We start from the raw sequence: 25,447 nt of genomic DNA, 5'->3' as shown, positions 1-25,447 counted from the left end.
CAAAGTGTTCACTGAGGAGCTGTTAAGCATTATGTTATAGCACTATGGGTTTTTATTTAGGCTGTTAATTTTCCATGAATCATTTTGAGCAGAAATGTATTCGTGGAAAGTGTGGTATATATAAATAAACTGACGGTGACTAAGTGAGCAGCTGAATATTCTTTTAAAAAGGACATGCATTGATGTGGGTGGAATAATCTGACCACTTTGGTTCCACTAAGTTTCTCATTTGTTCCAAGCGTCAAGTTCATTTTGCCCTGTTTCTTCACCGGTTTTAAAAAAGTTTTACAAAACAAACAAACACACCGGCACAAAATTTCACAAGCATTTTGACCTTTCATATTGTGTCAAATAATGGCCAGTTGTTTTAAAACACTCAAATCAGTTACCTTATTGCCTTGCAACATTGCTATGATGGATTAGACAGCAAAGCTACACTGTGCACTTTATATTTGACAAAGCTACCGGTTTCTCTTGACGCAAACACTTCCTGCAAGTCATTTCCCCAGATATAATGCGTTTTTCCATGTTAGTTTGCCCTAATATGCATTTCTGTGACCGTTCTTGGGTTGGCGGACTGCCTCACAAAATTATAAGAAGCGAGAATTTGGTCTGGGAAGTACAAATTAGGTGGGTGCTCACTGAAAGGTGAACGGACTCAAATTTCTCTCCCGCAATCTTACTGGAAGAGATAGAAAGGAAGGAGCTTCTCAAGAACGGGCAGAGATAATGCAGCCCAGCTTTACACGACAGGAAAACTCAAGCTACAGGTGGCAAGGGAAGCAAGGAGTGAGAAAAAGAGGGTTTTTTAACCCTCAAACGAGAGGGAAATGATTATAGAATTCTAACAGCTGACCAAGAGAAGGCAAAACCTGAAGCTCATTGGTGAAGCGCCGGCCAATCATGTAAAACAGGCACCCCCAAACTCAGCCCCCCAGCTGTTTTGGGACTACAATTCCCATCATCCCTGACCACTGGTCCTGTTAGTTAGGGATGATGGGAGTTGTAGTCCCCAAACAGCTGGAGGGCCGAGTTTGGGGAGGCCAGATGTAGAAGCTCCCTGTTTCAATCTCTGACACCTGCAAGTGGGACTGGGAATGCCCCCTACCCAAAGCCCAAGAGAGCTGCTGCCAGTCTGTGTAGACAGCACTGACCTGGATGGACCAGGTATAAGGAATCTTCCTATGTTTTCTACTCTGGTCCTATTTTTCCTCCAACTCCTCCTCAAAGGGGAACTCTATGCAACCCCACCCAGTTCCGGGTTCCATCCGCCGAGTTTCCAGTTGAAAAGGATGCTGGGAAGGAGGATCAGCAATGGTTCATATCTGCCTGGAGCTGTCCTTCAGAGGAGAAGACACCAGGGCAATGGAGTCCAATGGACCAACTCGGTGTCAGGCAGTTTCCTGCACTTGGTGAAACAAAATTTCCCAATGCTCCCTAGCAGGGGTAACCAATATGGTGGCCTGCAGATGTTGCTTGGGACTACGTCTTGTTAGGATATTTCCGTTCCACCTTAAAAGGGAGCAGGATGTTTGTGTCACAGCCTGCACATTTCCTGTCTCACAGGATGTTTATGTTGTGTCTTTGCTTTTGTTTCTCGCTCTCTGCCGGAACTCTCAAGCAGGCAGTCATGTTTTTCTTTGTTCGGATCAATGCTGAAAAAACTTGGAAATAATGCTCTCCTGTGTGCATCTTTCGCTGTGTGAACACTGCTGATAGAGTGTGCAAGAGCTCTGGAATGCGGCAAGCTATTTCTGGAGCTCCTGTCGCTAATTGCTGATATTGCGTGTCTACGGGAGATCGACGGACGTCCGGAGACGACGTGGAGTCAAGATGGACTTTGTCTCCCTGGCAGTATCCCAACACATCTCCCATCATCCTTTTGGGCAGGGGCCATTCTACCTAGGGTTTATGGGGAAAGGAGTCCGGCTGAATCTAGGGAACATCACTTTGGTGGACCCCAGCCTCCGGGCTGCTTCCGGCCTCCCTATTTTGTCCACGGCATACATTTTCCCACCAGGCCAGAGGCTCAGATGCCCAGGAGGGGATGCTATGTTGTTGTTGGGTTGTTGTTATTTTTAAAAAGATAAATGCTGCATTTCCTTCCCCCACCCCACCCCCATTGTTTAAGCAGTCCCTGCTGTGTAGTTCGTGGTGCTGAAAGGTGAAAGCTAAGAACCAGCAAACGAGGAGGCCAGTGTGGGATTAGCAGATATAAAAGAAAAGCAGTCTGAAGATCTGGCTGCCCTTTCTAAGTCTGAAGGCACAGCTTGTGATCATCCATATCATTGGGTCTTTAATCATATTTATGCCTCACCTTTCTTCCAAGGAGCCATCAATGGATCTCTTCCCATTTTATCATCCCACAACAACCCTGTGATGTAGGTTAGGCCAGTGGCGTAGCGTGGCGGTGCAGGGGGGGGGGGCGGCTGCACCGGGCGCAACATCCGGGGGGGGGGGGCGCTCGCACTCGCAGCTCTCTGCCCCTACCTGGCTCACTCCCTCTCTCTCACTGCAGTGCTGGCTGTGCAAATCCTATCCGAGCCGCCGGGTCGCCACCCACTGTGGAGGGGGGGGGGGTGCCAGGCATGCGGTGCGGTGCGGAGAGAGAGCGAGGGACTATCTGGGGGAGGGACAGTGCAGCGGGGGGGGGGGGGGGCGCAAATTACTTGCCTTGCCCCGGGTTAAGGGACGCAAATTACTTGCCTTGCCCCGGGTGCTGACAACCCACGCTACGCCACTGGGTTAGGCTGAGAGACCGTGACTGGGCCCCAAGGTCACGCAGCGGGTTTCACAGCTGAGCAGGGATTCGAACCCTGGTCTCCCCGGTCCTAGTCCAACACTCTAACCACTGCACCACAGTGGTCCTCACTAGATTTGGACACATGGGTTGCCTATATCAGTTTACATATCGATGGGATATTTGCATTGGTGTCAGAAGATGAAGTTTCCCCCCTTTCTTTCTTTTTTTTTAATAATATTTTATTAGGGTTTTCACAAAAATAACAGAAAAAAAAGAAAAAGAAAAGTACAAAAAATTACAAAGAAAATACAAAAAATAAAAAGCAATTAAGAACAAATCAGTCTTTCAAAACATATCTTACATTTGCTTGTTTCTCGGACCTCCCCACACCTCCCCTCTTTGTATTCCAAGTCAGTTCATTTATTCAGCAAATCCTTTCCCTCTTTACCTTTATCTTAATCTTAATATATTATAGCTTTAACTTTCCACCTGTTAACATTCCATTTTTACACATTCTTACCTAACCTTATTGCTAAAAACCCCTTAACCTCAATCCAGAAGTTTCCCCCCTTTCTTACGTCTGCAGCCAGCCAAAAAAATAAATAAAAATCTGTCTCCATTAAATCAATAAACCTTTTTAGAAAAGGAAAACGGTATCTTACATTTCTGAAGCAAAACTGGGGAGCTGCTTCAGTTCCACATTGCTTCTGGTAATCTGCCCAGTCAAAGTCCTGGCTAGAATAACCTGCAAGACAACACAAGAATATAAGCAGGGCTTTATTTTTCAGCCTCAACTCGCCGGAACTCAGTTCAGGCACCTCTCAGGTGGGCGCCTTTGCCGTTATAAGAAAACAGAGGTGAGTTCATGGTGAGTTCTGGCACCTCTTTTTTTCCCCTAGCACTGAATATAAGGACATAAGAAGGAGCATCTCCACCCCCATCGTTCAGCCCAGACACTGAGATCCAGCTCCGAGGGCCTTCTGGTGGTTCCCTCACTGAGAGAAGTGAAGTTACAGGGCCTTCTCGGTAGTGGCACCCACCCTCTGGAACACCCTCCCATCGGATGTCAAACAGATAAATACTATAAATGGCTTTTAGAAGACATCTGAAAGCAGTCCTGTATAGGGACGTTTTTAATATTAGATGTTTTTCTGTGATTTAATGATTTCTTAGAAGCTGCCCAGAGGGTGGGATTTGAACCAACAGGTTCAAAGGAGATTCCAACTAAACATTAGGAAGAAATTCTGGACGGTAAAAGCAGTTTGGCAGCTTGGAAGGTGACGACTCTCCTTCCTTGGAGGTTTTAAAGCAGAGATTGGATGGCCATCTGTCATGGATGCTTTAGCTGAGATTCCTGCATTGCAGCAGGGGGTTTAATAATAATAATAATAATAATAATAATAATAATAATAATAATATATTATTTGTGCCCCGCCCATCTGGCTGGGTTTCCCCAGCCACTCTGGGCAGCTTCCAACAAAGATGAAAAATACACTAAAACGTCACATATTAAAAACTTCACTGAACAGGGCTGCCTTCAGATGTCTTCTGAATGTCAGGTAGTTGTTTATTGCTTTGACATCTGATGGGAGGGCGTTCCACAGGGCGGGCGCCACTACCGAGAAGGCCCTCTGCCTGGTTCCCTGTAACTTGGTCTCTCACAGTGAGGGAACCGCCAGAAGGCCCTCAGAGCTGGACCTCAGTGTCCAGGCAGAACGATGGGGGTGGAGACGCTCCTTCAGATATACTGGACCGAGGCCGTTTAGGCTTTAAAGGTCAGCACCAACACTTTGAATTGTGCTCGGAAACGTACTGGGAGCCAATGTACGTCTTTCAAGACCGGTGTTATATGGTCTCGGTGGCCGCTCCCAGGGTTGGACTAGGTGACCCAGGGGTCCCTTTGCGGTCTGCAGTTCTATGATTCTGGGTACCAAAAAGTTCCCACTGCCAAGGTCCCTTTGAAGAACGGCGGCTTCCCTCTTTGCCAGCTGGATCTGCTGCAGCCTTAAATCTCCAGCTGTCTTCACTGTTCTTCCACCCGCACACTTATTGTAATTTTGGACTGTGATCATGCCTGAAGTCAGCCCTTCTCCAACCGGATGCAGTTCAGGTGTGTTGTACTACCTGAAGTATACCTGAAGGAGCTTCTCCACCTCCACCGTTCTGCCCAGACACTGAGGTCCAGGGCTGAGGGCCTTCTGGAGGTTCCCTCGCTGCGAGAAGCCAAGTTACAGGGAACCAGGCAGAGGGCCTTCTCAGTGGTGGCACCCGCCCTGTGGAACACCCTCCCACCAGATGTCAAAGAGAAAATAACTACCAAACTTTTAGAAGACATCTGAAGGCAGCCCTATTTAGGGAAGCTTTTAATGTTTAATAGGTTATTGGATTTTAGTGTTTTGTTGGAAACTGCTCAGAGTGGCTGGGGGGACCCAGCCAGATGGGCGGGGTATAAATAATAAATGATTACAGTGGTACCTCGGGTTACATACGCTTCAGGTTACATACGCTTCAGGTTACACACTCCGCTAACCCAGAAATAGTGCTTCAGGTTAAGAACCTTGCTTCAGGATGAGAACAGAAATCGTGCAGCAGCGGCAGCAGGAGGCCCCATTCGCTAAAGTGGTGCTTTAGGTTAAGAACAGTTTCAGGTTAAGATCGGACCTCCGGAACGAATTAAGTACTTAACCTGAGGTACCACTGTAGTATTATTATTATTATTATTATTATTATTACTACAACTCCCATCAACCTCAGGCAGCAGGTGTTAGATGTTGGCGGCTAGCAGCCCTTTTATAACCAGCTAAATGTTTTATTAACTGCAGCGGCCCGTGTTAAGATTTCAGATGCCGGCAATAGCATGCAGTCAAGGAGCGGCGCCTGATTACATTTGAGCGCATAGCTGAGCGCTCTCTGCAAAGTGCTGTAATCCTTGAGCAAATTCTCCCTCCCTTTAAACAGCTCATAAAAGGGCGCAATGGCTCTTAATGTTTAAGGAAGAAAGAAAAGAGGTCTATAAATCCAGCTTAGTAAATATAAGCAGTGCCAACTCAGTGCTTACATTTGTTGGCAGTTAATGGAGATGCAATTGCTGGCTGGCACCAAACAGAGAGAGCACATGGGTCTATTTTTGGCCCCAGGGAACCTGCACAATTCTTCTTCCAGTTGTTTAATGGCAGGGATGGAATGTACATTAAATCTGCCTCCAGGCAAAAGGGGTAAATTCAATTTAGGAAAAACATGCAGTCTAACCTCTACCCGTCCCCAGAAAACCAGCCCCCAAAGCAGGCCGTGTTGGTACAGTGGTACCTCAGGTTACATACGCTTCAGGTTACAGATTCCGCTAACCCAGAAATAGTGCTTCAGGTTAAGAACTTTGCTTCAGGATGAGAACAGAAATTGTGCTCTGGCGGTGTGGCAGCAGCAGGAGGCCCCATTAGCTAAAGTGGTGCTTCAGGTTAAGAACAGTTTCAGGTTAAGAACGGACCTCTGGAACGAATTAAGTACTTAACCTGAGGTACCACTGTATAATAAAGCAGAATTTATTTATGAATTGGGTTGAGGTGTCACTTTCTAGACCAGCTCGGAAAAATAAGGATGTCTTGAAAAATACTGTTGTGTCACCGTTTCACAGAACCCTAGAACTGGAAGTTCAACTGCAATGAAACTATCTCTCTTGTGACTTGCTTGTTTTGTATGTGGTGCAATACACAGCCATTGCACTTTTGGGTTGTTAATAATGGTAATAAAGCTTATGGGGGGAGGTAAATAAATGCTTCTGCCCCCCATATATTATCCTCACAACAACCCTGCGAGGTAGGGTGGGTTTGATTTTTTATATATTGTATTTTATTAGGGTTTTTGCATAAAAGGAAAAAACAAAAGAAAAATACAAAAATACAAAAAAACAAACAAAAAACACAGAAAAAAACAAATAAAAACAATTCCATTTTCATAATATTCCTTGCATTTACTTATTTCCCAGACTTCCCCACACCTCCCCTCACTGTATTCCAGTTCAAATATTTAATCAGCAAATCCCTTCCCTCTATCTTAACTTAATCTTTATCTTAATATCTTAATGTGTCCTAATCTTTTCTTAATATCTCAATATGTAAAACCTTTTAATTTTACACCTTTTAACCTTCGAATTTTCCATACTCCTTCACCACTTTGTTGCTAATAACCTTTTAACCTCAATCCGATGTCATTCTAACATTCATTAATCTTATAATATTTCTGTAAATAGTCTTTCTTCCAATCTTCTTCCACCGTCTCTTCTCCCTGGTCTCTGATTCTGCCAGTCATTTTTGCCAATTCCATGTAGTCCATCACCTTCATCTGCCATTCTTCCAGAGTGGGTAGTTCTTGTGTCTTCCAATACTGCGCAATAAGTATTTTTGCTGCTGTTGTGGCATACATAAAGAAAGTTCTATCCTTCTTTGGCACCAGTTGGCTGACCATGCCCAAGAGAAAGGCCTCTGGTTTCTTCAGGTAGGGTGGGTTAGACTTAAGAGACACCCTGAGTTAGACTTAGAGATGATGCCAGGTTTCTCTAGCATTAAGCCAAAACTTGAACCACTAAGCTAGGAGTCACTATTGCGGGTCTTTCCTGGAGCTCCAAAATGCCTTTCCCTTGCTGAAAGAGGTAATTCTGCCGTTGCTGTTAAAACAGATTGCGGCGTGTGCTTGGTTGCGGTGTTCCTGTGGCGCCCACAACAGCTTCTCCAATTTGTGATTGCAAAAAGGCGTCTCCAAGAAAGGCTGGCGACTCTGCAGTACACCATGCCAGTTCTCAAACATACAGTATTTTTCCGTGTATAAGACGCCCCCATGTATAAGACGCCCCAAATTAAGAAATTAAGTTGTTTAGCTTTTCGGAGGGGTGGGGGAGGTCACTTCCGCCAATCGCTCACCTGTCTGCCCGCCACCGCTGATCGCTTGCCACAGCCACTGCCAATCACACGCCTCACCGCAGCTGCCAATTGTTTGCTTCCTGCCACCAACAACCCACCCGCCCACTTGCCGCAGCCGCCAATCGCCTGCCCAATTGCCGCAGCCACAGCCAATCGCCAGCAGGCCTTCCTGCAGCCACCAATCACCTGCCCAATCGCCACTGCCATTAATCGCACGTTCCCCCCTCTGCATTCACTATCCGTGTATAAGACGACACCCAATTTTTGCCTGATTTTTTCTTAGCAGGCCTCGGTCCTGTATACCTGAAGGAGCGTCTCCACCCCCATCGTTCAGCACGGACACTGATATCCAGCGCCAAGGGCCTTCTGGCGGTTCCCTCATTGCGAGAAGTGAGGTTACAGAGAACCAGACAGAGGGCCTTCTCGGTGGTGGCACCCACCCTGTGGAACGCCCTCCCTTCAGATGTGAAGGAAATCAGCAGCTATCCTGTCTTTAAAAGACATCTGAAGGCAGCCCTGTTCAGGGAAGTTTTTAATATTTAACGCTGTACTGTTTTTAACACTTGATTGGGAGGCGCCCAGAGTGGCTGGGGAAACTCAGCCAAATGGGCGGGGTATAAATAAATTATTATTATTATTATTGCAAAAAGCATCATCTTATACACGGGAAAATACAGTAAATATCTGGGAGCTTCATGGCTGAGTCCCTCTCTCCAGATTTAGCAGGCAGCATTTATGGGTTTCTTCCACGTCCTACGTCCTGGGTTACGCAACCCTGCAACCCACTATCAAAACTGAAACAAGCTGTGGGCTAGCCAGGGCACCGTAGCACTCTGAAAACCTAGGAAAGACTTTTTGCCCAGAGAGAGCTATATAAATATATACAGACCTTTGGGCGGTGTCAGGTGGACTCCGTTTTTAAGGCACCACTGTACTGGCATGATCCCCAAGGAATCGGCATGGCAAATCATGGAGGTTGCGCTCCCTTCGGGACGGAGATCGTCGATGGTTACTTGAACGAAATGGTTGTTAAAAACCTGGAGGGAACCAAACAATTCTGCATTAAGGAAAACCCCCTGCCATCGACACACACAGAACGAATGTGTTCAGGGACCAGCCTTGTGTTTTCCTTTCATTTTGCACTGAAAATACTAGGTTCGGGATACTCATCAGCAAAAGTGGGTCTGCAATTTTCACACTTCAGGTCCGAAACCTACCTCACAGGGTTGTTGTGAGGATAAAATGGGAAGGGGGAGAACCACGTAAGACCCCTGGAGCGCCTTGGAGGAAAAGGTGGGGTAGAAATGCAATATAATTAATAAATAAAGTGGGAGTGCTCTTTTTGGCTAAAGGAAAGTTTGTCAGAGTGTCCCCACCATTGAGCTTACCACTAATAACCTACCCTAGGACCTCACAGGGAAGGGAAAGTAAGAAATCTTCTATTATTATTATTATTATTATTATTGGTGTTATGTACTGAAGTTCTCACCCTGGGCCAGCAGGGGGATACTGTAGATAGTTATGCAAATGAAGGATCGAAAAGTGACGTTCAGTGATTGGATAGTTTTGTATGCAAATGAAGGGTCGAAAAGTGACGTTCAGTGATTGGATAGTTTTAGAACATTGCAACAGTTACAATTGTCCTGTAGCTCTATATAAGCAGGCTGACTGAGCTCCTCAGTTTAGTTCTGTTCCAGCTTACAAAATAAAGAGCTGCTTTGGATAAATTGCTGTGTCGTCTGCTATGTCAACCCACAACTTAACAATTATTATTTTCCATCTGTGTTAGAATCACAGAATTTTAGAGTTGGAAAGGATCCAAGGGTCATCTAGTCCAACCCCCTGCCTTCCCCCATTTTAAATTTCTCACCTTAGATATTGTAGCGGGACAAATCCTACATGGATCTTTCATATCCACCGCCTCCAATTTCATGCCCACCGTGAACAGGTGGTTCCTCAAGTCATCATGGTCCTATGAAACAAAAACAAATAAATCCAAGGCTTTGTCCCCGAAGCTCAGAAGGTGATTAGGTAAAAAAGGTAAAGGACCCCAGACAGTTAAGTCCGGTCAAAGGCTACTATGGGGTTGCGGCGCTCATCTCGCTTTCAGGCCAAGGGAGCCGGTGTTTGTTGACAGGCAGCTTTCCGGGTCATGTGGCCAGGACTAAACCGTGTCTGGCACAATGGGACACTGTGACGGAAGCCAGAGCACACGGAAATACTGCTGACCTTCCCACTGGAGTGGTACCTATTTATCTACTTGCACTTTGATGTGCTTTCGAACTGCTAGGTGGGCAGGAGCAGGGACTGAGCAACGGGAGCTCACCCCGTCGCGGGGATTCGAACCGCCGACTTTCTGATGGACAAGTCCTAGGCCCTGTGGTTTAACCCACAGCGCCATCCACGTACCGGAAGGAGGCATACAAGGTGTCAAATACCCCACTCCCTATTTGTGTAGGGTTTATTCCTGAGCATTTTCTCCTCCCAAAGATATCCCGCCAGGCGGCAGAGGCTTAGGATCAGGGTTTTCCTCCTCTTAGATGGCCTGTCTTCCCAGGGTGATGGGCCCCAGTTTAACAGGAAGCGTGAGAAGGTGGCTTCAAAACGCTCCCTCCCAGCGAACCTTTTAACAGCCTGTCTCAGCTTCGGAGGAATGAATGAGACGGCAAACATATGCTTCCTTTCAAGACGCCAATTAATCTACATAATTTCTGAAGGATACATTTCACTGGAGCGAACACAAAGCTTTTAATTGCTATTAGGCTCAAATTGACGCGCAGCCATGATGGATTGCTCTCTGAATTCCTTGGCGCACGTCAATGGCAGATAATAAGACTTCTCTTTATTTCTCTTTACTCTTGAGACAAAAAGAAAGTAGGGTCCTCATGGATCCCGCACAGTGCCGGTCTTTTATGTTCAAGACAACATAGCAGATATATGTGATTGTGTGATACTTAACCCCTCTCACCAATTTGTACTTAAGAGACTTGAGAGCCAGTATAGTCTAGTGGTTAAAGGGCTGGACCAGGGGTGGGCAAACTAAGGCCTGGGGGCCGGATGCGGCCCAATCGTCTTCTAAATCCGGCCCCCAGACGGTCTGGGAATCAGCGTGTTTTTACAGGAGTAGAATGTGTCCTTTTATTTCAAACGCACCTCTGGGTTATTTGTGGGGCCTGCCTGGTGTTTTTACATGAGTAGAATGTGTGCTTTTATTTAAAATGAATCTTTGGGTTATTTGTGGGGCATAGGAATTCGTTCATTTTTTACCTCAAAATGTATTCTGGCCCCCCACAAGGTCTGAGGAATGGTGGACCGAAAAAGGTGACTGAAAAAGGTTGCTGACCCCTGGGCTGGAATATAAGACCGGGGAGACCAGGGTTCAAATTTCCACTCGGCCACCAAAAGCTCATTGGGACACCTCGGGGCCAGTCACTGCCTCTCAGCCCAGCCTCCTCACAGGGTTGTTTTGAGGATAAAATAGGAAGGAGGGGATGTATGCGGTCTTGCAGTGGGTTGGGCTAGATGACCCTTAGGGTCCCTCCCAACCCTACCATTGTGTGATTCTATTATTCATCTGACTGGGTTTCCCCAGCCACTCTGTGGCATCTTTGCATCTCAAAGCTCCTAGGTTCATCTGTATAAACAAAGCGTTCTTTGAAATACTCATGTAATACATAGACCAGGGTTAGGTAATTTAATTGATTGCAAATTAGTCAATTCACTAGGGTGTTTGCTGGGCTATCAGCTAACCATTTATATTTATATTGTTTCTATATTCTGCTGAAAGCCGCCCAGAGTGGCTGGGGAAACCCAGCCAGATCGGCAGGGTATAATAATAATAATAATAATAATAATAATAATAATAATGCTATCCTAGTTGTTCTTTGGTGTTTCACCTGCTCGTTCTATGATTACTGATTGTAATGCATTTGGTTTTTAAAAATTGTTCTCCAGCTTGGGATCACTTTGCGATGAAGGGTGGGCTAAAATGGTGAAATAAATCAAGAATACAGTGGTGCCTCGCAAGACGAAAAGAATCCGTTCTGCGAGTCTTTTCGTCTTGCGGTTTTTTCGTCTTGCGAAGCAAGCCCATTAGCGGATTAGCGCTATTAGCGCTATTGACAGTTTAAGGGCTATTAATGGCTATTAAAGGCTTAAGGGATTAGCGGTTTTGCTGCTAAAAGGCTTTTAGCAGCTTAGCGCTTCAGAAAAAGGGGTTTGGGAGCGGGGAAAAAACTCAAAAATTTTCGTCAATTTTCGTCTTGCGAAGCAAGCCCATAGGGAAATTCGTCTTGCGAAGCGCCTCTGAAAACGGAAAACCCTTTCGTCTTGCTGGTTTTCCGTCTTGCGAGGCATTCGTCTTGCGGGGCACCACTGTAGTTGCTTTCAAATGCTTAAGGCAGCGGCGGGCTGGTGGTGTCCCCAACCTTTCAGGGGGTCGCATTTAAGTGAGTCTGCAGGACTCTGCAATTGAAAGGATTCGATTCCAGAAGCCACACATTTTGCGCTTCCGAACACAGCACCGACCCCTCTCCCCGCCAATTATGTGCCAATTTTGTGTGGTTTCCCACCACTGGAAAACTATTGCTTTCCAACAGCCTGGTTTTCATCAACAGGAAGAGGACCACTTCCATCACTGACCTGCGTTGAAGCAACGACAGTATTCTTGACGCTAGTAATTCCACTCCCCGTTCTTCACAGGAACCAAGTGTTTTTTGAAAGCAGGAGCAATAACACCCCCGCACCCCCACTCAGAGCTTATTATAAAGGTGCTTGTAGGATAGAGTGCACTTGTTTGCAATTCATCACCTTCTCCTTTTATTAAACCTGCAGAATTTTCCATACCGATATATATCCTCACCGCAGGGGAAACTGAACTCACAAGCCAGGCGGCTCAAGGTGAGAATTTATTGCTTTGACAGGGCATAGCTGGCAAGAAACTCAAATCCAAACAAAAGCAAGAAGAAGGAAAGGCAAGACACAGGAAACAGGATTTTTGGGGAAGCTACTGCCTTCTCTCCACAGAGTTGTGTCTGACCCCTTCGCTACAAAGCTTCTGGCAAATGCTGGCCCAGGCCTTTTGACACCTGAGATGTGCATTTTGAGAAGCCACACTGTTCCTGCGACTGCTATTTAACTGTTTTTAAAATCGTGGGTTTTAAATTGCTGGAAAAGCCACTTCCGCCCTGCAGAGGAGGTGGGACTGCGGGCGTCACGCCCCCCCCCCCGTGCGATTGGGAGAATCCCTGGCCGTGTCACCCCCTGGCCAGCCAATCGGCTGGCTTTGGGGGCATGGCCCGCCCGGTTTAAATGCAGGCACGGCCAGGGATCTCCCTCTTTTCCCGCATACCAGCTGTTCCTGAAGCTGGATAGTCTGTTAGGACCAATGCCTAAGCCAATACCGCTCATCACCTGTAACCAATAAAGTTGTGACCATATTTAGCCTATTAACCTTAAATAGTCTTTATTTCCACGGGAGAGGGTGGGACGAGAACTCGCCATGCAAGAAATTCTGGCTGAGGTCTAGGGATGGAAGGGGGAAGGGAGCCTGGATGAGATGTTGAAGCGAATCCACCTAATCGTCAGGGCTGGAGCCAGCAGCAAAAATAAATAAATCTCTCTTCCCATTGCAGGGCTTTTTGTTTTTTCCCCCCAAAGGTCCCTCCCAACATCCCTCTGCCTCCAGCCAGTCAAGGACACTAATTCACATTTTCCAAAACAATACGCAGATGCAGCAGTTCAACGCATACAGTACCAGTGGCATAGCAGGGGTTGCCGGTACCCGGGGCAGGCAATCTGCCAATGCGGATGGAGTGCCCCGCCACCAGAGCCAAGCAGGGTCGTGCTGTGCCCCCTGCCTGCTCACATGGGGGGAGCCAGGTCGGCCAATGCTGGCGCCTGAATGGGTTGTGCCCTCCTCTCAAATTTTGTGCCTGGGGCCCCTCTGCGCTACGCCACTGCACAGTACCAAGCTGGATGGAGCCAAGGTCTGACATGGTGTTAGGAGGTTAGGCAAGCTTTCTCTCTGTGAAACGACAACACTAGGCATGGAAACGGCAAGGTTATAAGTGCCCATTCTAGCCTACAGGGTCAGATTTAAGGTGCTGCTTTTGATCTTTAAAGCCCTTCACGGCCTAGGACCCTCATACCTACGGGACCGCCTCACCCGGTATGCCCCACGGAGAGCCTCAAGTTCCATAAATAGCAACACCCTAGTGGTCCCGGGCCCTAAGGAAGTCAGATTGGCTTCAACCAGAGCCAGGGCCTTTTCAACTCTGGCTCCGCCCTGGTGGAACGCTCTGCCTCATGAGACCAGGGCCCTGCAGGATCTGATTTCTTTCCGCAGGGCCTGTAAGAAAGAGTTGTTCCACCTGGCCTTTGACTTGGAGCCAATTTGATTCCCCCCCTCTCTTTCTTTTTTCTTTGCCTTTCTCCTCCTGCGATGAGGCTACATTTTAATATTTTAATGTTTCAATATTTTTATGTTGTATTTTAATTTTGTTTTTAAGTTGTAATCATTCAACTTGTTTTTATTATTGCTTGTTAGCCACCCTGAGCCCGGCCTTGGCTGGGGAGGGCGGGGTATAAATAAAAATTATTATTATTATTATTATTATTATTATTATTATTATTATTATTATTACAGCCTCTCCCAACCTGGCATCATCCAGGTATGTTGAACTACAACTCCCAACAACCCTGACCAGTCGCCTGGTGCTGATGGTCGTTGGGGTCCACAGATCTAGAGGGCACCAAGTTGGGGGTGGCTGTAGGCTGGAATTTGCAAAGATGGCTTCAACAGGCAACCCATGGAGGGTCTGCCCCAGGGTTCAAAATGGCGGCAGCAGTAATAGAACTATGGAGAAAGTAGCATCAAGCAAGGAGCTGGCAGTCTCCATTCCGAACAAAGATGGATGGGTCTGATACGAGAATCAGGAGCACAATACAAGGATGCCACCGAAATTCAAACTGGCTGCTATTTCAGCTGAAAAGAGAATAACAGATCCTACCTTAAACACTTCCATAGGGAGGGGAAACTGTGCTGCCTCAATCAGGGCTTTATCCAGAGCCGAATGCCACTCAGACACAGTCTTCAGAGAACAGATTTCTAAAACAAACCACATCAGAAATCACATGGACGTTGAAGCAGTGTGTATTAACATCCTGCAATGCTCCATTCAAGTTCTGGGTCTGCAAATACGTGGTTGGCATCCGTCTGTCCCAAGACGCAATGGAGTGAGCCTCCAGGGGTGAAGTCAAACCGCCACATTAGCAGCACCGAAGTGGTTTCCCTGGGGCGCAAGCCTGGGCAGTGCGTATGGAGGTCCTGGACTGCCCAGACAACAATATCATTGTCTTGGCCTCGGTCCGAGGTCCTGGTGTGAGCCAAAAAAAAGCTGAGATAAGTTTGGCACCAGCTTGGCTGCAGGAGTTGGCAAAAGGAGGCATACAAGGTGCCATCCTTAGGGAATCCACTGCAGATTTGTGTAGCGTTTATGCCTTAGCCTTTTCCTCTCCCAAAGATATCCCAAAAAGGAGAGGAAGTTTAGGATCAGAGTTTGCTTTCTCCCTCTCCCTCTCTCTCTCTCTCTCTCTCACACACACAGACACACTCACTCATATGGGCCTCATTTGCACACCTGGTAGATTTAACCAGATTTGTCCCAACAGACCCACACAGCAACCTGCTTTTAAGCTGCCCTGAGGACTCAACTGATGACAGTGCTTTGCAAAGTACAAAACCCGTAAATCGAGGGGGCGGGAAAGTTGCGTTGGCTGCCTCACTCAATGCTTTTAAGCAATTCACAGCGGGTTTTTCTTTAAACTCCTGTAAATCCATTCACAGGAGGAAAGTGAGATTAAAATAAAGCCTTTCCTTCTGGGGCAATCTCTTGCCCCACTGCACCCCCACAAAACTGCACGCCCCAGAATACAAGATGATGGGAGAGATAAGCAGGCTCTCCTACTAAGTGAAGCTAAAGCTCTCTTCCCGCTGCTCCTAGAATCAAGGTCAGTAAATCTGTTAATGAAGACAATAGGGCAAAGTTTTGGCACTCAGCCCGAAATACACTTAACACTGTTATCACCTGTTTGCAGCACCTCTGGGATAAACACTGAGCTCAACTGCAACTCAAACTGATTTGTGAGGGTCCAATACCTGCCCAAGACATTTTGCGGCTTGAGACAGAGCAGTGAATGGCCTTTCACCCCACCAAGTCAAAGTGCATGCCCAAGGCCTGCCAAGTTATTTTGCCGCCCGAGGCAGAAGATCCCACAAGCACCTTTCTGGTAGTCAAAGCACAAGACAGGCGACTCTCAACTAGGGCTGGGCAATATTTTGATATATCATCCCAAACAGGTTCCAAGTCCGTATCGTGATATCGGTTTCATAACTTTTGACCTGGCAATACAGTCATACCTCAGGTTACAGACGCTTCAGGTTGCGTGTTTTCGGGTTACGGACGTGCCGAAACCTGGAAGTACAGTGGTACCTCGGGTTAAGTACTTAATTCGTTCCGGAGGTCCATACTTAACCTGAAACTCTTCTTAACCTGAAGCACCACTTTAGCTAATGGGGCCTCCTGCTGCCGCTGCACTGCCGGAGCCCGATTTCTGTTCTTATCCTGAAGAATAGTTCTTAACCTGAAGCACTATTTCTGGCTTAGTGGAGTGTGTAACCTGAAGCGTATGTAATCTGAAGCGTATGTAACCCGAGGTACCACTGTACTGGAACGGTTTACTTCCAGGTTTTGGCACTCGTGCAGAAGCACTAAATTGAGCTTTGCGCATGCACAGAAGCGCAACCCGCGCATGCGCAGACGCGGCACTGCAGGTTGTGCCTCCCAAATGGATCACGTTCGCAACCCGAGTGTCCACCGTATATCGCAAATCATGACGTGTGCGTGTGTGCGCTATGCAAAAATCCCGATGTGGGGGAAAACCATGAAGCCAGCCAATGTCTCTACATAGCCCCACCCTTATTTCAGATGTCATGATCTATTGGTTGCCAAAGTCCTTTTCCCCTCAGACACTTGATCCTTTTATGCCCACTTTTAATTCCTTTTGCCAATTGTGCAAAGCTTATGCAACTTAAATGTGCGTAAGTTGTGAGTTACCTGTAACAGCAAACTAAGGCCATGTAGGTATCATACATTTAAAGCATATTATACTATTCATCAACCGCAGGCAGGCAGGGACCTGCCTATAACATTTACAGTATTAGGAAACTTATTTCTGCATTTTTTTTCTTTCGTATTTTTACCTGCAGGTGGATCCAGTCTGTACTTATTCTCTTGACACCAACCAACTGGTCGAAGTCTGTAATCCAAGTAAAACAACCACTGGTCATAGGATTCAGTCTCCTCCAATCCCACATAGCGAAGGCGTAATCTTCCTCCAACATTCTCAAGAACACTAACTATCCAGTATTGAAAGGGACTCTGGGAATCCTGAAGCTCTATTAAGGAATCAACTGTAATGAGGTCTACAGGGTTTTTCCCTCGCAGAGGCTGTTTGAACAGAAGCAAAACTCCTTATTTTAAACTTTATGCGAAGTCTTCTCACGGTAACAGAGACAGCAGAAGATTTATATTTTTTAATTTTTTATTCTATATTTTGTGTGTATGTGTGTGTTTGCGGTTGGATGACGTTTTTTCTTCACCTTTATCCCAGCAGTCTCTCCTTCCTCCTAATTTTAACCCAGTCATACATTCCAAAAGCAAAAGAAAAAAAAGGGAAAAACAGGAAGAGAAATTAACTGTGCTTAATGCTCGACAATTATTCTTTTCAAAATTGACTCACATCCCCCCATTTTAAAAAAAATATTATTAATATCCCAGGAATCGGATTATGTGAAAATAAAATAAATGGTCTTAACTGTAGGGAGCTGTGACAAGGAAATGTTTATGGAAAAGGAGTGAGCTTTTAAATGTTCAGCTTGCAAAGTCACACATATATTCAGATCCTGGCAGCAGAGGCTGGTCCATTTGGAGAAATGGGCTACTGCCCAGCCATCTTCAGTTTGCCCCCAGGTAGCCCTCACCTGCCCTGTTTCCTTACTTACAAATACTCCAGGGGGTGGCCCTGCCTGCCAATGTCCTCCTCCTTAAGTCCCAGTGTTGCGCTTGCAGAGCTCAGCAGAAGGGCGGAGAAGGACAGGGGCAAAACTAGAATGAGCTGGCTCTACTTGCCACCATCTCTGGCGCCACCTACTGTCCACCTCCCAACCTTCCACCCTACCAGTCACCACTGGATTCTGTTTTAACCCACTGTTGATTTCTGAATTAAAGGTAAAGGGACCCCTGACCATTAAGTCCAGTTGGGGATGACTCTGGGGTTGCGACGCTCATCTAGCTTTATCGGCCGAGGGAGCTGGCGTACAGCTTCCAGGTCATGTGGCCAGCATGACTAAGCCGCTTCTGGCGAACCAGAGCAGCGCACGGAAACGCCGTTTACCTTCCCGCCGGAGTGGTACCTATTTATCTACTTGCACTGCTAGGTTGGCAGGAGCAGGGAGCGAGCAACAGGAGCTCACCCCATCGCGGGGATTCGAACCGCCAACCTTCTGATCAGCAAGTCCTAGGCTCTGCAGTTTAACCCACAGCGCCACCCGCGTCCCTGATTTCTGAATTAGATCTGCATTATTATTTTTTTAGGATGAGCTATGTATGTGCTTTAGGGTGTTCGTGTGCATGCACACACGTGTGTGTCAGCAAATGTGAAGAACGAACCAGACATTATTTTCATAGCGTGTTCAGCAAACACACCTGTGTTTTTTGTTTTATATAAAGGACCAGGTGTGCGTGTGTCGGAAGGGATTTTGTAGAGGTTTTTGTAGCATGTGGGAAAGAGAGGCTTCATCCTTCATGCCCTAACCACAATCCCAATGAAGTCCTCTAGCATGGCAAAAGCGTTATAATAAAAACTTCCATTGGTGCCAATGGCAGTTGTTTTTTTCCCTAATGACTAATTTGCTTGTTGGGATCACTGCAAGTAGTATTGCTACTGGGGGGGGGGGGGGGAGGGACTGGCAAACTGCAGTCCCAATTAACCCCAATCCCATGTGCCTGTTAATTAATTAATTGTATTTTTAAAAACAAAAAAAAGTTGGTCGCTAAACACGTTGTTAAAGCAGACCTGGTTTGGCCCTTTACCAAAATAAATAAAATCATTCTTGAAACATAAGCATCCAATCTGCAAAATCTTGAATGTTTTTAACATGACAATTTCCAGATGGCTCGTAAGCATATCCGGGGAATGTTATGAAGGGGTGTTTTGGGGGTACAGGACGGAACCTGCAACAACCATGATGCCTTTCCTGCTAAAAACACATTCTGTGTGTTTTTAAGTTCCTGTTGTTTTGGGGTTTGCCTGATTAAAACTCTTAGGTGAGGAATGGGGGAAACAGAAGGAGAGTAGGATGTCTATAGATAATAATCAACTCTGCCTTGAGCATCAATTTCTACAGCAAAAGGATCCCGTAAGGAAGCACTGACTCTAGGCAGCCTATTTGCTAAACTGATAAGCAGTGATGGTGATAATAATTGTCATTAAAAAATAATAATATCTGGAACCAGTTACAATTTGCACACACACACACCTCGCCCGATCCTCACTCCTGACTATTGAGCAAACAATGCAAGTGATTATTCTAGCAAGGAAGCTACCAATTCGGATAGCAAACTGTGAAACAGGCCTGGAGCCATAAGTTTTGTAGCGGTGGTGATCGTGGGGAGGAGCTGAAAGTTAGTGCACCTCAAAACCAGCAGAGACTGAAATGCAAGCTGCTTGTTCTGTTAAAATTAAAAGCTATGGGGTATATTAAATACTCCAATAAAATGCAGTTGGGTGTCACTGGGCAGAATAAACACTGGGATTGAGTTGAACTGAGCAGCCAGACAGAATGTACTGCCTGCGTATTTCTCAGGAAAATAAAGAGCTAGAGGCTTTTCTATAAAAAAAAGTGGAATATCCAGGGCTCATTTTACTGAAAGAACACCACAAGGCATCAAGAATATTCATTGCTCCTGCAGTGCATTAGCAAGCCACACACTGTGGTGCATGCCCAAGAATGGAATCATAGAATTGTGGAGCTGGAAGGGACCCCAGCGGTCATCTAGTCCAACCCCACCCCCCACACACTGCAATGCAGGAATCACAACTGGACTGGAGATAACCCTCATCTTGAAAAAATACAACTCAAAACCATCCCACACAAACTCCACACCGTTGTGGACACACTGAACCGAACAGCAATACTCTCACAGCTTAATCTCACCCGAACTGCAGTCAATTAGGAGATCGTGAAGATAAGAGAATTGTTAGATCCATCCTGTTCCAACATCATATATTTGGTAGCTCACTCAGTAGAGCATGACACTCTTAATCTTAGGGTTGTGGGTTTGAGTCCCATGCTGGGCAAAAGATTCCTGAATTGCAGGGGGTTGGACTAGATTACTCTTGTTGTCCCTTCCAACTCTACAATTCTATGATTTCCACCATCAGCACCATTCCCTCAAGAGCAGGGCAGGGGACCTACAGCACTCTACATCAGGCTTCCTCAAACTCGGCCCTCCAGATATTTCAGGCCTAGAACTCCCATGATTCCTAGCTAGCAGGATCAGTGGTCAAGATGATGGGAATTGTAGTCTCAAAACATCTGGAAGGGTGAATTTGAGGAAGCCTGCTTTAGATGCTGCTGGACCACAGATCTTACCATACCTGCTGGCTGGGATGAACAATATCAAGGGGAGAATGTGTTTTCCAGCCCTTTACACCAGGGGCGCTGACTTGGGCCTTATGTTATGGGTCCCCAACAGCGCCCGTGACCTAACCTGACGTCATGACATCGTGACATCACACTGGGGATGCGGCAGCACTGCCGAGGCCTCACAGGGACTCAGAGGTTACGTCAGAGACCTCTGAGCGACTTCCAGTTTCTACATCGTCTGGGAGGTCGTGTCAGGGCTCTGTGACGACTTCCAATAGAAACCAGAAGTCACTTCGGAGGCCTGTGTTGTGGGTGCTAAGCACCCATAAAAAAATTTGTGGGTACCCTGGTACCCCTAGCGCCTATGCCCTACACTAATCTGGTCGAAGCCTCTGAGAAGGTCATTACTGTGAAAAGGAATTCCAAACAAGCACAGAATGTCTTGCTTCCATGCATTGAAAGAAACCCAAATAAGAATATCTGGATCTGTTTGCCTCCCTCTCCACCGCTCCAATAGCCTAGAATCCGATCACTTAAGAATGTAATTGCACTTAAAAGTTGTGCCTATCTTAGATGACCCACATGCAAAAAATCAATGCTTTCCTTCTCACCCACCGCCTTGCCAGAGCTGGGCTAAAAAGCGAGGAGGCGGGAGTCAGTTTTACAGGCTTAAATAATCGTACCACCACAAACACTGTAGCACTCAAGAGGATATATTAACTCAATACATACGCCTTCCAGTAAATTTGCAGGCGCCGTTCGCGAGTCCGTCAAATCACGTATGAGGAACGCCGTCCAGTCCGAATATTTCTCCTTGATAGCTGGGAAAGCAAGGCGAGCACATGATTAGCTAAGGCGACAGATTCTGACCCGTAAAAAGGCTAGACTGAAACATAGAGGCAGATTGTACGAGGTAGCTTCCAAACTCTATGACCCATCACAATCTCGGTCCAGTAAATTATGGTTTGCAGGTACCATCCGTCCCAAGCCACTTGAGTTTCCATGGTGGAAGAAAGGCAGTAAGTAAATCCATGAAAATAAATAAATAAGCAAAAAAGGGGAAAAGGAAAATTCAGCAGTAAAAAGTACCAGTGAGTGTCCCTGGCAAAATTAGTTGTTCCAAGCACTGCATGGATTTAGGTGTGAGCCAGGAATGCATACCCCAAAAAATGTGGACATCCTGTACCCCAGAAAAACATGGACACCCCATTTTTTATCGTGAGAGAAAGGCGGCCATATTGGGCATCGCGATCTCCCATTATTTCACGCCGCAATTTCTCCCCCACCCCACTAAAAAATTGTTGTTTTTTCCAGGAGGATATCGCAGTGTGAAATCACGAGCGATCACAGCGCCCAAAATGGCCGCCGTTCTCTCACAATTACAAAACAGGAAGATGGCATCTGGGAACATGGCCTCTTGGTTTTTGCCTTCAAGGTGTTGGGAGGGCATGTGCATGAGACCACACAGACAACATTAAAAGGTAAAGGGACCCCTGACCATTAGGTCCAGTCGTGACCAACTCTGGGGTTGCGGCACTCATCTCGCTTTACTGGCCGAGGGAGCCAGTGTACAGCTTCTGGGTCATGTGGCCAGCAGGACTAAGCTGCTTCTGGCGAACCAGAGCAGCGCACGGAAACGCCGTTTACCTTCTCGCCGGAGCGGTACCTATTTATCTACTTGCACTTTGATGTGCTTTCGAACTGCTAGGTTGGCAGGAGCAGGGACTGAGCAACGGGAGCTCACCCCGTCGCGGGGATTCGAACTGCCGACCTTCTGATCAGCAAGTCCTAGGCTCTGTGGTTTAACCCACAGTGCCACCCGCGTCCAGACAACATTACAAGGTTACAAATTGGGATTTGCGAGGTGACAGGAGCTCTCCAGAGGGATTGCGTTAGGAGCAGTGAAAGTGTCGGCCAAAACCGCTGGGATAAGAGGATTTAAAAAACCAACAAACAACAAGGCTGGATTTATATCCAGGCTCCGACATTAGCAGCTACCAGCAGATCCATCAAGAAAACAGCAGATGACAAAAGACTGTAAATGTTACCAGCACAGAGAATCAATAGATAGCATCATTTACCGGCTGAAGGGGACCGATTGTATGACAAGGCCTAAACAAAGCAGCAAGATGTAACCGTTACAAATGAGCTATTTAATTAACTTGTCACCCAGCTGGTTCTTCAACGGGGAAGACATGGGTGAGGGAGCCAGGCCCAGCCGCTAAGATACTCTCGCTCCAACCAGGGAAGAGCATCAGATAATTTAAGGTGGTGGCTGGTGTCCATTGCGACTGGTAGGGGAGAAGAAGGCAGGGAGGTCAGAAACAGGTGGGGCAGGGGCACCAATGGGGCAGGGCAGAGCTGCACCCTTTGCCTGGCTTGCTAGACGTGCAACAGCAGGAACCATTCATAGGAACATGGAACGGAAGCCTTTCTCCTGGGTATGGTTAGCCAACAGGTGCACAAGAAGGATAGGACATTTTTTATGTATGCTACAGCAGCAGCAAGAATACTCATCGCACAGTATTGGAAGACACAACAGCTACCCACGCTGGAAGATTGGCAGATGAAAGTTACCGACTACATGGAAATGGCAGAAATGACTGGCAGAATCAGAGACCAGGGAGAAGAGACGGTGAAGAAAGACTGGAAGAAATGTAAAGACTATTTACAGAAACATTATAAGATAATGAATGTTTGATGACATCGGATTGATGGTGAATGGTTATTAGTTGAAAAGTGAATAGAGAAAGATCCAACACTTTTATCAGACTTAAGGAAATGCAACTATCTATTAGACTCTAAGATTATTAAAAAATCAAAATATGACAGAGGGAAAGAATTTGCAGATAGAATATTTGATTTGGAATACAGGAAAGGGAGGTCTGGGGAAGTCAGAGAAACAAGATAATGCAAAGAATACAAGGAGACAAAAATTGTTTTTAATATGTTTATTTTTCTTTTTGTATTTTGTTGTTTTGTGTGTATGTGTTATAGTGTTTCTTCTTGTGTTCCTTTGTTGTGATGTTGTTAGTTTATTGTTGTTATATGTCTGTTGTAAAACTCAATAAAATATTAACATAGGAACATGGAACGGTGGAGTTGGAAGGGACCCGAGGGTCATCTAGTCCAACCCCCTGCAATGCAGGAAACTCAGCTAAAGCATCCATGATGGCCGTCTAACCTCTGCTTAAAAACCCCCAGAGAAGGAGAGTCCACCATCTCCCCACTGTCAAACAGCTCTTACTGCCAGAAAGTTATTCCTGATGTTGAGTCGGAATCTCCCTTGTTCTAACTTGAAGCTGTGGGTTCGAGTCCTACCCTCCAGAGCAGGAGAAAACAGGCTTGCTCCCTCTTCTGTGTAAGATATTTGAAGATGGCTCTCCTATCTCCTCTCAGTCTCCACTTTTCCAAGTTAACCATACCCAGCTCCCTCAACCATTCCTCATAAGGCATGGTTTCCAGACCCTTGATCGGGGGTAAGCAACCTTTTTCAGCTGTGGGCCGGTCCACCGTCCCTCAGACCATGTGGTGGGCCGGACTATATTTTGAAGGAAAAAATATGAGCGAATTCCTATGCCCCACAAATAACCCAGAGATGCATTTTAAATAAAAGCACACATTCTACTCATGTACAAACACCAGGCAGGCCCCACAAATAACAAATAACCCAGAGATGCATTTTAAATAAAAAGACACTTTCTACTCATGTAAAAACACACCGTCCGCTGGCCGGATTGAGAAGGCGATTGGGCTGGATTCGGCTCCCGGGCCTTAGTTTGCCTACCCCTGCCCTTGATCATCTTGGTCGCCCTCCTCTGCACACCTTCCAGCTTGTCGACATCCTTCTTAAATCGTGGGGCCCAGAACCATAGCTGTCAACTTTTCCCTTTTCTTGCGAGGAATCCTATTCGGAATAAGGGAATTTCCCTTTAAAAAAGGGGAAAGTTGACAGCTATGCCCAGAACTAGACATGGAATGTGTGACTTATGGGACTGATAATATTGAGATAGATGGACCAATGGTCTGACTCTGTATAAAGGTGACTTTCTATGCCCCTGGGACTCCTTCCCCCCCAATAAAGGCCTGATCACAGGAAGACAAACTGTTATTTTCTCGACAGGTTATACTCTGCTCTTGTCCAGGTGTTGCTGGACTACAACTCCCATCATCCCTGACCATTGCTCATGCTGGCTGAGGCTGATGGGAGTTGGAGTCCAACAATGCCTGAAGATTCATGGCTTCTCCATCCCTCATTTAGGGCAACAAAAATATTCAATCACATCCCTGCACTTGCACTCAGACCTCTGGGCCCTCTGGGCTACATGGGGGACAGGAATGGGGGCCTGCAACATCGGCCCTTCTGATTGGTAGACAGTATGAGGCCTCCAGATTGGCCAGGCATAATATATAAATATGCCGAATTTCTGCCCTGTTAACAGAGCAGTGCTTTATTCCAGTCACTCTTTCGGTCTACCAGCGCCTCTGTGATTAAATTCACCTTATCCAGAACATGTGTATTGCTTATTACATTTCTGCTTTTAGAGCTTTGTGTAAATCTATTTAAACTAGGGGGGTGGGGGGAAATGCAAAGGTGACTGCTCTCATCCCTTGTAAAAGAAAAAAAGAAAAAATTAAAATAATAACTAACCGTACGGTATTACACAATGCTATCTTTGAATGGCGTCTCCAGAGGAATTAGCAATTTTATGGCCATGGAAGTAAAGTGCTGCATTAGCTGGAAGGTTCACGCAGATAAATGGGACCTTCTTTTCCCCTACGGACTTAAGGCTTGCTCTCTGCATTGCCTCCGAGCCTCGTCTAGTTAGGCTGCTTACTTCTGTGTATCAAAGGTCAATAGTTAAGTTCATTAGAGCAACATTTGCAGCCAGGAAGGAATTTTCGTCGGGGCTTCGAACTTAGCCAAGCCTGATCTTGGCTGCTTGGAGCAGGAAGGAGAAGGAACGTTGCCTGCTAGCGGCTTTAATAATAATAATAATAATAATAATAATAATAATAATAATAATAATATATTTATACACCGCCCATCTGGCTGGGCTTTCCCAGCCACTCTGGGCGGCT

General features: G+C 46.3%; 1 protein-coding gene across 3 annotated transcripts in view; it reads right to left on the bottom strand.

Annotated features, from left to right (window-relative positions):
- Positions 1-25,447, bottom strand: part of SFMBT2 (Scm like with four mbt domains 2) — a 77,779-nt gene that overhangs the window by 26,894 nt on the left and 25,438 nt on the right. For all 3 annotated transcript variants that reach the window (XM_083401916.1, XM_083401917.1, XM_083401915.1), the window contains 6 exons: positions 21,098-21,186; positions 16,919-17,165; positions 14,667-14,764; positions 9,527-9,628; positions 8,546-8,693; positions 3,406-3,488 (listed from right to left, as the gene is read on the bottom strand). In XM_083401916.1, the coding sequence (XP_083258042.1) occupies positions 3,406-3,488; positions 8,546-8,693; positions 9,527-9,628; positions 14,667-14,764; positions 16,919-17,165; positions 21,098-21,186 (767 nt within the window). The remainder of the gene's footprint in view (positions 1-3,405; positions 3,489-8,545; positions 8,694-9,526; positions 9,629-14,666; positions 14,765-16,918; positions 17,166-21,097; positions 21,187-25,447) is intronic.

This window comes from Podarcis tiliguerta (assembly GCF_965153285.1).
Source record: "Podarcis tiliguerta genome assembly, chromosome: 10".
Taxonomy (NCBI): domain Eukaryota; kingdom Metazoa; phylum Chordata; class Lepidosauria; order Squamata; family Lacertidae; genus Podarcis; species Podarcis tiliguerta.
This window is presented reverse-complemented; position numbering and strand designations above follow the sequence as displayed.